Source organism: Staurois parvus, unplaced genomic scaffold (assembly GCF_062004578.1).
Source record: "Staurois parvus isolate SC_StPar_1 unplaced genomic scaffold, SC_StPar_1.0 ptg000512l, whole genome shotgun sequence".
Classification (NCBI taxonomy): Eukaryota; Metazoa; Chordata; class Amphibia; order Anura; family Ranidae; genus Staurois; species Staurois parvus.
This window is the reverse complement of record NW_028318308.1, coordinates 18210-33173: the sequence shown is the minus strand read 5'-3', so window position 1 is coordinate 33173 and position 14964 is coordinate 18210. Positions and strand designations below refer to the sequence as shown.

The window sequence follows — 14964 nt, the reverse complement described above, 5'->3', positions numbered from 1 at the left end:
AATATTTTCCATATTTTTATTGAGTGTTTGAACATCGGGTTGGTATTTGTTTCCATAAACCAAAGGCGGTCCATAAGACCGTTTCCATGACCAGAGGTGAAACCTGTTCTGCCTCAATGCTGGCCCACAATGGTGCGCTGAAGGATGCATGACAGGAAGTTAGATGGGTGATTTGTGATGCCTGGTAGTAGTTGACATGCGGAATTGCCAGTCCCTCTTTAGGTTGAGAACCTCCAAATGATCATATTCCACTCTCAATCTAGAGTCCTGTTAAATGAACTGCAGGAATGCCCACTGAATTGAACGTAGTATTTGAGAGGGTATGTGGATAGGGAAGACCCTAAAATGTGAAAGCGTTTAAGGAAACAATGTCATTATAGGGAGTCTATCCTTCCTAGCAGGGTTATGCAATGCTTCATCCAAGATTCAAGGGTGGATGTCGTTTGCCTCAGAAATGACGTGTAATTGGCTGCATATGACGTTTTGTATGAGGGTTTGATATACATTCCTGTACATTTTGGTGGGACAAAGCAAGCTTCGGTTGGGAGTACAAATTGGTGGCCTTTTTGTGGTATGCTCAGCTTCTCTTCAAACTCTTCATCCGGTCATGCTTCATTTGGAGCTGTTTTGATATTTACAAAATCCAAATCATGCGCAACCCATTTTGGAACATACAGACTCACCTCTTTCAAAAGCAAATGCCTTCATGACTCGTTTGCTAAGGGTATAGTATCCTTGATCTACGGCTTTCTTCAGGAAGGCGACTATCTATGGTCTCCTCATTATTTTCCCCAATGGGAAAAAGAGCTTGGGAAGGCAGGATGCCACCCAGTAATAGGGAAACATGTCCTTAAAAGACTGGGCTGCGATGGCTGTGAGTGTGATGTTCAAGGCCACTAAAGTATGTTTTCCTGACATTTCATATTCCTGATGGATGTCTGTTGTACCATGTACTTAGATTAAAAAGTATCCTGTCCTTTGTGTGAAATACTTGGTGATTCCACCAGTCCCCTACGTTCCTATTTCAAACTGACCACACTAGGCATGGTAGCACATCCACCCCAGCGTGGTCAGTATCCTGGGAGCACAGCCTGCCTGTCCTCCACTAGCCAAAACCTGTGATGATATGCCCCCCTGTACAGTTAAATTACTGGGAAGATCAGTGCTCTGCCCTTTCTCTGCCTCCTGCTGGCACACCCCCTGCAGTCTCCACTCCCAGTTCTCTAAGCGCCTTATGCAGACGAGGACAGAGGTTATGTGACCACTTATAAAAAAAAAAAGTACTTATATTTTGTCATATTCACACAGAAGTGATTTGCATTTATATTTTAAGCTGAAGGGCTGTTCCACAAGGTAAGGGTCCACATCTACTTTAAGTTGGAGCGATTAATACGTAACCCCGGGATGGCGGCAATTCATCAACCATTTTGAGAAGATGCGCAAGTGATATCAAGGGGTTAGTGAGAGATGAGAAAACATGGTCAGCAAAAAGACATGCCTTGGTTTGATCTACAGCGACCTCTATACCCCGAACGATCACTTTGGCCTTGAGGGTAAGTACCGGGGCTCGATTGCAAAGTAAATTATATAGAGAGGATAAGGGCACCTCTGTCTCCTACCAATAGGAATAGGGAAGAGGGGGATCTGAATCCTGCATATGGCACAGACGCCCTGTAGAGGGTCGTAACCCACATCTGTATATGGCGGCCAAAACCCCATTCTGTCAGGATTGTTAGATACTGCAAAAAGCAAGTCTTAGAAATGTCTAGGGATAGCTGTACAGTTTCTGGCCTCCATATTTTGGTGAGATGGATCATGTGGATAACATGTAATGTCCGTGGCCTGGCAGTTATTTAACCAATACACGCCCGGCCAATAGCCAAAAGGCGGCCAGCAAAATGTATTGGATTTCTGGGTTGGACGCCCAATGGCGTCCTCCCGCACATGTGCACTTTTCGCGCTAGCAGAGCCGCGCAGTGGCGCGATCGGTCACCGGCCGTGTACCTCGGACACGGCCGATGACAGATCTGAGTATCGGCCCCGTTGCCGGTACCATGTGACCTGCTGTGACCAATCACAGCAAGTAACATAACAGTTGTATACAATGGATGGCTTCATTCATGCCATCCATTGTATACTAGTGCCTAGCTGTGAATGGTCACAGCGATCACATGCACATGTCATGTGATTATCTGTGGCCAAATCACAGCTAAGCACAAAAAAAAAAAAAAAACCTGAATGAATCGATGTCATTCAGGTAAATGCTCGTTTATAGCAAAGTAATTCTTGTAGCAAATTGTGTAAAAAAAAAAAAATACTGATCACTTCCCCAAAGTAGTACAATGTTACCATAGTAACATTGTACTACTTTGGACATAGTGAAATATGAAAAAAAAATCTTAAAAAAAAGAAATGTAATAAAAAATTAAAAATAATAAAAAAAAAAAAAAAATTTTCATACTGTCACCAGTCAGTGTCCCTGATCACCGCCATGCCAGTTATATGATGACTCTGTACTGCACTGGTGACAGGATGTAAAAAAAAAAAAATTGTGAAAAAAATTTTTTGCATTTTTTCATTTTCTGAAAAATTATGACAAAAAAAATACAACTTCAAAAAACTCGCCATTCCTCTTATGAAGTACGTCGGACTGTCTACTCTGCAAAAAGGGGTCATTTGGGGGATATCTGTTGTGTCCTGACATTTGGGGGATACCTGTCCTGTCCTGACATTTGGGGGATATCTGTACTGTCCTGACATTTGGGGGATATCTGTCCTGTCCTGACATTTGGGGGGATGTCTGTCCTGTCCTGACATTTGGGGGATGTCTGTCCTGTCCTGACATTTGGGGGATGTCTGTCCTGTCCTGACATTTGGGGGATGTCTGTCCTGTCCTGACATTTGGGGGATGTCTGTCCTGTCCTGACATTTGGGGGATGTCTGTCCTGTCCTGACATTTGGGGGATGTCTGTCCTGTCCTGACATTTGGGGGATGTCTGTCCTGTCCTGACATTTGGGGGATGTCTGTCCTGTCCTGACATTTGGGGGATGTCTGTCCTGTCCTGACATTTGGGGGATGTCTGTCCTGTCCTGACATTTGGGGGATGTCTGTCCTGTCCTGACATTTGGGGGATGTCTGTCCTGTCCTGACATTTGGGGGATGTCTGTATCGTCCTGACATTTGGGGGATATCTGTATCGTCCTGACATTTGGGGGATATCTGTACCGTCCTGACATTTGGGGGATATCTGTCCCGTCCTGACATTTGGGGGATACCTGTCCCGTCCTGACATTTGGGGGATATCTGTCCTGTCCTGACATTTAAGGGGTATCTGTACCGTCCTGACGTTTGGGGGGATATCTGTACCGTCCTGACATTTGGGGGATATCTGTCCTGTCCTGATATTTGGGGGATATCTGTCCTGTCCTGACATTTGGGGGATATCTGTCCTGTCCTGACATTTGGGGGATATCTGTACTGTCCTGACATTTGGGGGGATATCTGTACTATTCTGACATTCTTGGACCTCAAGAAATTAGATTGGCTGTCAGTACTTCAGGATTGATCAATATTCAGATCTATACCATAGTTTGTGAACTCTATAACTTTCCTACAAACTAAAAAATACATCCTAATTTGGGTTATTTTCACCAAAGACATGGAGCAGAATACATCTCGGCCTAAATTTATGAAGAACAATTATTTATTTGCAAACGTTTATAACAGAAACAAAGAAAAACGTGTTTTTTTTTTTCAAACTTTTTGGTCTTTTTTTGATAATTTAGCAAAAAATAAAAACCCTAGCGGTGATTAAATACCACCTGAAAAATGGCCGGAGCAGGAAGGGGGGAGAGTGCCCGGTATGGAAGGGGGGGGAGTGCCCGGTATGGAAATGGTTAAAAATCATCTTGCTCTTTCCCAATTAAACATAAAATGCCATTGTTCAACTTTTTCGCCAAATTTTGATTTTGGCCAAAAATGTGATGTGTGTATTTAGTAATGAGATTGATAATTGGGGCAGGACGTATGGACTATGACAGCATGCAAATAATTGCAGTAATTGTATCAGGACCGAGCGTGTAGAGAATCAGTGCAGAGCAGTAAGGTACCGTCCCAGTATAACTGAATGAGGGAAGAAAGTTTGTGACAGAACAAGATCTGACAAAAAAAACCGACAATTTTGAAAACAAACAATTTTTTTTACTTATTGTTTTAAAACATATCCAGTAAAAGAATTTTAAAAATCAAATTGTCATAAATTTTGGCCAAAATGCATTCTGCTCCGTGTCTTTGCTAAAAAAAATCCCGATACGTGTAAATTAATTGGTTTATGCAAAAGTTATAACGTCTACAAATGGCGGCATATATACTGGATTTTTTTTTTCTTTTAACTAGTAATGGCGGTGATCAGCGACTTATAGCGGGACTGCGGAGGACATTCTGACACTAACATCCCAGTGACACTAATACAGTGATCAGTGCTAATAAAAAAGCACCAACACTGTACTAATGGCACTGGGCAGGAAGGTGGGGTGATCAAACATCTGGGGTGATCAAAGGGTTAACTGTGTGCTGGGTGTGTTTTACTAGGGGGCAGCGTGTTGGTGCTTCACTGTAAGCACACTGCTCTGGATGGCTGTGCTGTGCCCAAGCCAACAGGGAAGAGGACTGTTAGTAAACAAAACAGTCCTCCTCCCTGTTGGAGATGCTTGGCAATCACCGGGCGCCAGCAAGTAATCACCGCCGGGACCCGGTGATTGACAGCCGTGGCGTGGACAGGGCGTGTGTGGCTCACCCCCTACCCGGAAATGCAAAATCACATATCTATACATGACTTTGCACACCCCTGCCACCCTGTAACAGTATATCTGCTGTAGGGCAGTCGGGATTTGGTTAAATTCCACCAAAAGAAAGCTCTATTTGTGTGAAAAAATGTATAAACATTTAATACGGGTACAGTGTTGCATGACCGCACAATTGTCATTCAAAGCGTGATAGCGCTGAAAGCTGGAAATTGGCCTGGGGGAAAGGGGGTAGAAGTACCAACAGGCATATGGCAATTGGACAAGCTGAAGCTAGAAGCTGATTGGCTGCCATGCACAGCTGCACCATATGCTGAGTGCTCCACTTTTAGTAAATCCCCCCCACAGTGTTCAAATGTAGTTACAATTGATAATTACAATCTGCCTGTGAGGTACAGATAGTGTTCATTTTGGCAAACAGCTGCCCCCCCAATAAACAGAGACAATTAGTAGGATTTTACAGTGCTGGAGGATCCAGAATAGAGCATCTAACAAAGGTAAACTGCAATGTGAATGAGGACATGAGATCCTTGTGAAGATGGTGCTTTCCCAATGTGTCTGAAAATCTGAAAAGACCATTCAAAGTTATGTGTAACCAGAGGGGGAATGACCATTTAAGCACTCGGGCACTGCCCGAGGGCCCGGGGTCAGTAGGGGGCCCCAATGAGATGCCCCTGGTACCTTTCATAGGCTTTTTTTGCATGTGGGTGAGGACACAGGGGCCCCATGATTTCCTATTGCCCGGGGGCCCCATGAGTTGTCAGTCCGCCCCTGTGTGTAACCAAACATACATTGTAAAGGTTCTGGACTTCCCAGGATTCAGGTAGACAGTTTTATGTAAAACAAATGTTACAGCTACAGACTAAGAATCACTTGTGTTGTCCCTGGAAATACTTCCTGAGATCTGTGAAATTATGCTGTTCCATTATTATTATTATTATACAGGATTTATATGGCGCCAACGGTTTGCTCAGCACTTTACAATATACTGGGAGACAATACAGTTCAATACAAGAGGGGTTTGAAGGCCCTGATCCTTGGAGCTTACAATCTAGGAGGGAGGGGCTAGTGGTACAGTAGGTAGTCACTGTGGGGGATGGACTGGTAGGAAGAGTAGAGGATTCCATTATTAGCCAAGGGCGGGATAGGCTTCCCTGAAGAGATCGGTTTTCAGTGATCGCCTAAAGGCAAGTAGAGTAGGTGATAGTCTGATAGATTGGGGTAGGGAGTTCCAGAGGATGGGTGATGCCCTGGAGAAACTTGGAGACAAGCTCGGGAGGAGGCGATAAGGGAGCTAGAGAGTAGGAGGTCTTGCGAGGAGCGGAGAGGACAGTTTGGGTGATATTTGGAGATAAGATCAGATATGTAATTCCATAATATAACATCCCAATAGTTGTGGGTTGTCAGAGAACTCACCCAGGATTTGTAGGGGTCCTATTCTCCTCTCTATGGGTTGCTGTAGACATGAATGTTGCACTCTGCAGATGAACTCTGACCTCTGGTCTTCCGGCAGTGTTGGGGTGAACATCAGACTGGCTGTACAGCTGTATGTGTTATCTGACCACCTCTGGTGTCCACTGATTACAGTCTTGTATTTATTGTTATCAACAGCCACAAATTTGTCTGTCTCCTTCTTCTTCTTATACCATTCTACAGTCAGATCATCCGGGAAATATCCAGAGATCCTCACTTGTATTCTGGACTCAGTGTTGAGTTTTAGGTCAGAAGAGTTTGGTTCTTCAATCTGTGGGCGCCAAGGAAGATCTGGAAGGTAATTATGATTATTAGTCCAAATAAACCAAATATTCTACAGACACAAGGACATGTAATCATGTTCCATTCCAACAATGTATCATTGCTATAATGCCATCATGATTTTATGTACTAAAGCCGTACCGATCTCTCACCAGGAAGGTCAATGATACGCGTCTCTCATTAAACGAGGGCAGAAGAAATGCTGCAATAGGTTTTAAAGAAGGGAAGGTGACCTCTTTAGTTTCTCCTCTCCTGTCCTCTATACACTAATAAATATGTTGAGCTCATGTAATCTTTAATGTTATGGGGTTTGAATATTTCAGTCCATTACACACAATAGACAGAGGCAGGAACCACTGATATGTATCAGCTGATGACCACTGATGGATGGTATGATATGTTTACAAGGGGTGACATATCCTGATCTTCTATGTTCTGACATACTAGCAGATGACTTGTAACATTGTTGTAACTTGTAACATTCTTCTTTGGCATGGAGACAAGTGACATCTTCCATGATCCTACATAATGACATAATGTGACCATGCTGCCCCCTGACACAGTGACAAGCTGTGCTAATGCTGTTTTTGGACACGTGATGAGCTTTGTATTTTTAAGATCTTTTTCAGTATTCTGTGAAAGTAAATCTACTTGGTGTCTGAGCACCACAAACCACAAATGGGATTTATTTGTTATATTGAAAGCAAACGTGTCCATCCATACATGTCTCAATGCTTTATTTTGCTGAGAAATCACCGTGAAAAACATCTCCTAGCTTTCCTGGTTGTGACCATCGTAAGTCAGGGCAGATGATTCATGTAGCATTTCCTGGAATCCACCTGGCCCTAGCTCAGGCATGCATACAGGAGGGTGTGTAAGCTGAGAAGCTCATCCTTCCTTTTTCCCTCCTGAAGACTCCTGGGATGTATGACATCATTTGCTTAGGCCTGAAAACCAGGAACTGAAAAAATGTAAAAAAAAAGTTTAAAACAATTTTTAACCACTTCCAGACCAGCCATTCTATATAAACGGCCAGACGGTGGCAGTGCAGGTCGGGTGGGTGTTTATAAACGGCCTCCCCGCTCCCTGCTTGTGCACGCTCCCTGGAAGCGCGCAGCACCACGATCTGGTGCCTGCTGTGTCCTCCAGACACAATGGAACACTGATGGTCGGACGGGACCTCTGTACAAGGTCCCGATCATGTGATCACTGATTGGCCAAAGTAGTTCACTTGTGACATCATTGCTTACTGCGTGTGAAATTTGTGAATGATCACAGAGATCACATGGTACAGGGCTATTCACAACAGCCTTGTACCATTTGACAAGCTGTGACCAATCACAGCTCACACAGTACTTCTCAATGACTGCAAGAATGCAGACAGAAAGAGAAATGATTGCTTTTACATCCTATAAGTGTAAAAAAAAAAAAAAAAATCTTCATCACCCCCCACAAGTAGTACAGTGTCACCATGGTGACACTGTACTGCTAGGGTGACAGTATATAAAAAAAATAAAAATAAAAAATATAAAAAATAAAAATGTAAAAAAAACCAAAAAATTATACTTTTTGGTTATAAACTAATTTGGATTTTTTTTTTACTAAAAATAACGGAATCAATTTTATGATTTATGATGAAATATTTGCAAAATTTTATTTAAAAAAAAAACACTTTTCAAAATGTTTGGACATTTTCATTTACATTGCAAAAAAAATAAATCCCAGCGGTGAATAAATACCACCAAAATAAAGTTTTATCTGTCTCAAAAAAATGGTAAAAAATTCATATGGGTACAGTGTTGCATGACCGCGCAATTGTCATTCAAAGTGTGATAGCGCTGAAAGCTGAAAATTGCCCTGCTCAGGAAGGGGGGGAGGTGTCCGGACTGGAAGGGGGGGAGGTGTCCGGACTGGAAGGGGGGGAAAGTGTCTGGACTGGAAGGGGGGGAAAGTGTCCGGACTGGAAGGGGGGGAAAGTGTCCGGACTGGGAGGGGGGGGGAAAGTGTCCGGACTGGGAGGGGGGGGGAAAGTGTCCGGACTGGGAGGGGGGGGAAAGTGTCCGGACTGGAAGGGGGGGGGGAAAGTGTGTGGACTGGAAGGGGGGGAAAGTGTGTGGACTGGAAGGGGGGGAAAGTGTGTGGACTGGAAGGGGGGGAAAGTGTCTGGACTGGAAGGGGGGGAAAGTGTCTGGACTGGAAGGGGGGGAAAGTGTCCGGACTGGAAGGGGGGGAAAGTGTCCGGACTGGAAGGGGGGGAAAGTGTCCGGACTGGGAGGGGGGGGGAAAGTGTCCGGACTGGGAGGGGGGGGGAAAGTGTCCGGACTGGAAGGGGGGGGGAAAGTGTCCGGACTGGAAGGGGGGGAAAGTGTGTGGACTGGAAGGGGGGGAAAGTGTGTGGACTGGAAGGGGGGGAAAGTGTGTGGACTGGAAGGGGGGGAAAGTGTCCGGACTGAAAGGGGGGGAAAGTGTCCGGACTGGAAGGGGGGAAAAGTGTCCGGACTGGAAGGGGGGAAAAGTGTCCGGACTGGAAGGGGGTGAAAGTGTCTGGACTGGAAGGGGGTGAAAGTGTCCGGACTGGAAGGGGGGGAAAGTGTCCGGACTGGAAGGGGGGGAAAGTGTCCGGACTGGAAGGGGATGAAAGTGTCCGGACTGGAAGGGGGGGAAAGTGTCCGGACTGGAAGGGGATGAAAGTGTCCGGACTGGAAGGTGGGAAAGTGTCCGGACTGGAAGGGGGTGAAATGGTCGGGACTGGAAGGGAGGGAAAGTGTCCGGACTGGAAGGGGGTGAAATGGTCGGGACTGGAAGGGGGGGAAAGTGTCCGGACTGGAAGGGGGGGAAAGTGTCCGGACTGGAAGGGGGTGAAAGTGTCCGGACTGGAAGGGGGGGAAAGTGTCCGGACTGGAAGGGGGGGAAAGTGTCCGGACTGGAAGGGGGGGAAAGTGTCCGGACTGGAAGGGGGGAGGTGTCCGGACTGGAAGGGGTTAAAACAGTTTTTACCAATACTAGCAGCAGAAGGACTAAGAGAGTCCATGTTGATTGAGAGAGGGAAGTTCTGCTTTTATAGGCAGATAGATCTTTCCAGTATACAGCTTGTGTCCTAATTCAGAGAAGAGAAAGTATCTTATCCGGGTCCCCTGGAAGTAGCTTCAGTGCTCTACTGGACCAGTAAAAGCCCAAATCCTGAACTCGGTCGCCAACAGGACACTACAGGTGAAACTCGAAAAATGAGAATATGGTGCAAAAGTTCATTTATTTCAGTGCAGCAACTTAAAAGGTGACACTAATATATGAGACTCATTCCATGCAAAGCAAGATAGTTCCAGCCGTGATTTGTCATCATTGTGATGATTATGGCTTACAGCTCATGAAAACCCCAAATCCACAATCTCAGAAAATGAGAATATTCCATGCAATCAATAAAACACGGATTGTTCATAGAACAATATTGCACCTCTGACAAGTAGAAGCTGCATATGTACTCAGTACTTGGTTGGGGCCCCTTTTGCAGCAATTACTGCCTCAATGCGGCGTGGCATGGAAGCTATCAGCCTGTGGCACTGCTGAGGTGTTATGGAAGACCAGGATGCTTCAATAGCGGCCTTCAGCTCTTCTGCATTGTTCGGTCTCATGTCTCTCATCTTTCTCTTGGCAATGCCCTATAGATTCTCTATGGGGTTCAGGTCAGGCAAGTTTGCTGACCAATCAAGCACAGTAATCCCACGGTCATTGAACCAGGTTTTGGTGCTTTTGGCAGTGTGGGCGGAGCCAAGTCCTGCTGGAAAATGAAGTCAGCGTCCCCATAAAGCTGGTCTGCGGAAGGAAGCATGAAGTGCTCCAAAATCTCCTGGTAGATGGCTGCGGGGACCCTGGACTTAATGAAGCACAGTGGACCAACACCAGCAGATGACATGGCTCCCCAAATCACCACAGACTGTGGAAACTTCACACTGGACTTCAATCATCTTGCAGTGTGTGCCTCTCCATTCTTCCTCCATACTCGGGGTCCTTGGGCCTCTCCATTCTTCCTCCATACTCGGGGTCCTTGGGCCTCTCCATTCTTCCTCCATACTCGGGGTCCTTGTGCCTCTCCATTCTTCCTCCATACTCGGGGTCCTTGTGCCTCTCCATTCTTCCTCCATACTCGGGGTCCTTGTGCCTCTCCATTCTTCCTCCATACTCGGGGTCCTTGTGCCTCTCCATTCTTCCTCCATACTCGGGGTCCTTGGGCCTCTCCATTCTTCCCCCATACTCGGGGTCCTTGTGCCTCTCCATTCTTCCTCCATACTCGGGGTCCTTGGGCCTCTCCATTCTTCCTCCATACTCGGGGTCCTTGGGCCTCTCCATTCTTCCTCCATACTCGGGGTCCTTGGGCCTCTCCATTCTTCCTCCATACTCGGGGTCCTTGGGCCTCTCCATTCTTCCCCCATACTCGGGGTCCTTGTGCCTCTCCATTCTTCCTCCATACTCGGGGTCCTTGGGCCTCTCCATTCTTCCTCCATACTCGGGGTCCTTGGGCCTCTCCATTCTTCCTCCATACTCGGGGTCCTTGGGCCTCTCCATTCTTCCTCCATACTCGGGGCCCTTGGTTTCCAAATGAGATGCAAAAGTTGCTCTCATCAGAAAAGAGGACTTTGGACCACTGAGCAGCAGACCGGGTCTGTTTTTCTTTAGCCCAGGTAAGACGCTTCTGACGTTGTTTGTTGTTCAGGAACGGCTTGACAAGAGGAATACGACATTTGAAGCCCATGTCCAGGATCCGTCTGTGTGTGGTGGCTCTTGATGCACTGACTCCAGCCTCAGTCCACTCCTTGTGAAAGTCCCCAACACTTTTGAATGACCTTTTCCTGGCCATCCTCTCCAGTCTGCGGTCATCCCTGCTGCTTGTGCACCTTTTTCTTCCACACTTTTCCCTTCCACATAACTTTCTATTAATGTGCTTTGATGCAGCACTTTGGGAACATCCAACTTCTTCTGCAATTACCTTTTGAGGCTTTCCCTCCTTATGGAGGGTGTCAGTGATGGTGTCAGGTCAGCAGTCTTTCCCATGATTGTGATTCCTACTGAACCAGACTGAGAGACCATTTAAAGGCTCAGGAACCCTTTGCAGGTGTTATGGCTGAATGAGCTGATTAGAGTGGGACACTTTGAGCCGAGATTATTCCACCTTTTCACAAGATTCTCATTTTCTGAGATTGTGGATTTGGGGTTTTCATGAGCTGTAAGCCATAATCATCACAATGATGACAAATCACGGCTGGAACTATCTTGCTTTGCATGGAATGAGTCTCATATATTAGTTTCACCTTTTAAGTTGCTGCACTGAAATAAATCAACTTTTGCACAATATTCTAATTTTTTGAGGTTCACCTGTATGTGAATGTTTTTAGTTTTGTTTTTTTCTGATACTTGTGTGGATTTCCTTGGTGGGATCGTGTTTTCCATCCAATTCAAAGCACATGGAAAGGTTCATTGTCTCCTGCCCAAAATGGCCCAAATGTGTATGGCTTTGGCAAGATCATTATAATATAAAGGCCATTGGCAGAAGATTGGCAATATCCTCCTGCGCTCAACTATGTGATCACTTATTATGATAAGTAAGCTGCTATCACGTAACCCCAGGATAAAACAAATATGAATACAAAAATTGGTGAAGCGCTAAGCAAATAAATAAAATATAAATATCAAATTTGTGAATGAAAAAACTCCAACCATAAAGTGACACGTGCTGAAATATAAACCTAAAATTCTGAAATAGTGACACGTGCTGAACTCAAAAATTAATACAATTCAAACTCGTGACACTGACACACCTAAACAAATTTTTTAAAGTGACAAAGTGCTCAAAATCCTAGTGAGAAAACCAATATCTGGTCTGCCAATAAATGCTCACCAGACGAAGTGACATACAAACCACAATAAAATTATTAAAATGTGATAAGTGTTTAAATAGTCATTTTAAAACAATATATTATGTGCAATAGATAGTGATCAGTCCAATCCAACAGTGTTTCAATGATCCGTGTACACTTGCCCGGGGGCCCCATGAGTTGTCAGTCCGCCCCTGCTTGTGTGGGAATACTGTGGCCCTGTGGGGTCGATGTTGGGAGGTGAGGAGGCATGTTACCCACTGAGGGATAAGTGTCACTGAGAGCACAAGCAAGTGTACACGGATCATTGAAACACTGTTGGATTGGACTGATCACTATCTATTGCACATAATAAATTGTTTTAAACCGACTATTTAAACACTTATCACATTTTAATAATTTTATTGTGGTTTGTATGTCACTTTGGTGAGCATTTATTGGCAGACCAGATATTTGTTTTCTCACTAGGATTTTGAGCACTTTGCCATTGGCAGAAGGACTGATGTGATGGTGTACATACTCTGCGGAGTGAACTGTCATAATGATATAAATTATTTAGGTAAATAAAACTTTACATAGCAATCTCGTATGCTGTTTCTAGGAACTTGTTTTATTCTTCTGTTCGTATATTTTTCTGGATCTGCATGTGTGCAATAGTCCAGTCCAGCATTCCATTTCTCTAACCTGAAGATGTAGTCTATTTCTAATACAAACATAACATTTTCCAGTTGATGTTTCATTGGGGATTGTACCGTATAAATGTGCAGGTATAGTACTGTAGGGAACTGTTATTTTATACACTAGTTGTGGTTTGTTTACATTCATATACAGCCACTACCATAGAGGTCCCATTACAGACAAGTCCCTAGGTGTGCTTCCTGCCCCTGCAAGGAGGTCAAGAAACCCCAGGATGTTATATAGTTGGTTTTCCAGGAAGTATCAGGCAGAGGGTGCCAGCCTGCCATGTGCTATGTATCTGGGGAGAACTGTATGGGGATTCTGTGAGTAATGATCCAGATTAACAAGGCTGCTATCTATCTAGTTGTTACTGAAGCAGATTAGGTCTGCCTCTGTTATATTTCAACTTCTGTATTGGAACCCTAATATCTCTATAAGAGAGAGATTTGTGGTTGATTATCATTATTCTATTTACACTGCAGAATCCTTATAGTTGTCTATATATATATATATCCGTGTTTTCAGCTGCATAAGACTGTCAGGTGAACTTTCTGTTAATTGCAGTGTATCTTTGCAGCCTCTTTGCTTAAAGCCATAGCACCCTTATTGGTCTGGATCTCTCTTTAGCTGGGATTAGCAGAGGGAGCGTTGGATAGATTAGGCTAGAGGTAGGTTAGGCATCCGACGGCCACTTACACAGATAGAGGCCCGGTTGCAGTGACAGCCCAGTTCAGGGATAGGGACTAAGAGTGAGGACAGATAGGGCATTTTATCCTTTTAGGTGATGCATCGCTGATCTTCAGACAAGCCGTGCAATCATCCGCATAGAACATGTTACTTGGACGCCATCGCAGCATCTAAAGTGGAAGCGTGCATCTTATGGACTCTCACCTCTCCAGGGGCCCCTGCAACCGGACTGCGCTATAACCCATGGTTGGAGGTATTCTGTATACTACATGCACATATACCCGGGTATAACTGCAACCTCCCAATTTATGGTAAATTGTAATTCCTGAATGTTATTCTTATGCCTCCTGTTTTATGTGGCTGCTTTATATAAACTTTGCATTAATCTCATACAGGTGGGTGACATGTTTCCATGTTAGAGATATAAGCTGGGGGCATTAATACTGCTATGTATAGTTACTTTAAGTTGTCTACCTGTTACATTCCTAGAAAGGGGGGAGTCTCCTCAATTGCAGGATCCCTATTCTAGGTGGAGGCACTGCCATTTGTATTATCACAACCCCCTCTTCCATATAGCGAAGGCTCAGGATTGCCTACTCATATACAGGTTAGCGCCATAGCTTGTTTGGTGTGCGCCATTTCACATAACCCCCCCCAAAACAGGGCTACAGTAGAATACTTCTTACATGTGAATGCCATTTTCATTACTAGAATGTAATTAGTAACAAGTGATCTAATCTGCTGTATTTATGTATTACCTGATTTCATCAATACGATCCTCTGAGGTTGTCTCACTGATTGATGCTCCCAGGTCACATAGACGGGAAAGCAGAGAGGTCGGGGCAATGTGCACACACTTGTGGCATCAAATGTTTCACCATCCTCAGACTTCACTGGTTGGCCATTAGCCCTGAACTTGGCTTGTGGTTCTCCTCTGCTCCATGTAATGTTCATCTCCTGAGGGTAGAATCTCTTCAGAGTCACGGAACACTGCGCCTCTCCTGACTTACTGAAGAAGAATCTCACCGGCTCCATCACCTGCGGAGCCACTAGACATAAATACAAGAAAGATTACCAGTTTCCAGTATCACAGACAACTGTAGTATATAATAAAACGTATTTAAAGCCCAAACTCTTTTTTGTTTTGGATGAAGCCGTAAAGGGTTAGAATCTC

The 14964-nt window shown here is 44.8% G+C and overlaps 1 protein-coding gene across 1 annotated transcript in view; it reads right to left on the bottom strand.

Annotated features, from left to right (window-relative positions):
- Positions 1–14964, bottom strand: part of LOC149451861 (uncharacterized) — a 48858-nt gene that overhangs the window by 16148 nt on the left and 17746 nt on the right. Inside the window, exons 4-5 of the mRNA XM_089690042.1 lie at positions 14549–14839; positions 6220–6567 (exon numbers count right to left, since the gene is read on the bottom strand). Of these exons, the coding sequence (XP_089546168.1) occupies positions 6220–6567; positions 14549–14825 (625 nt within the window). The 5' untranslated portion in view covers positions 14826–14839. The remainder of the gene's footprint in view (positions 1–6219; positions 6568–14548; positions 14840–14964) is intronic.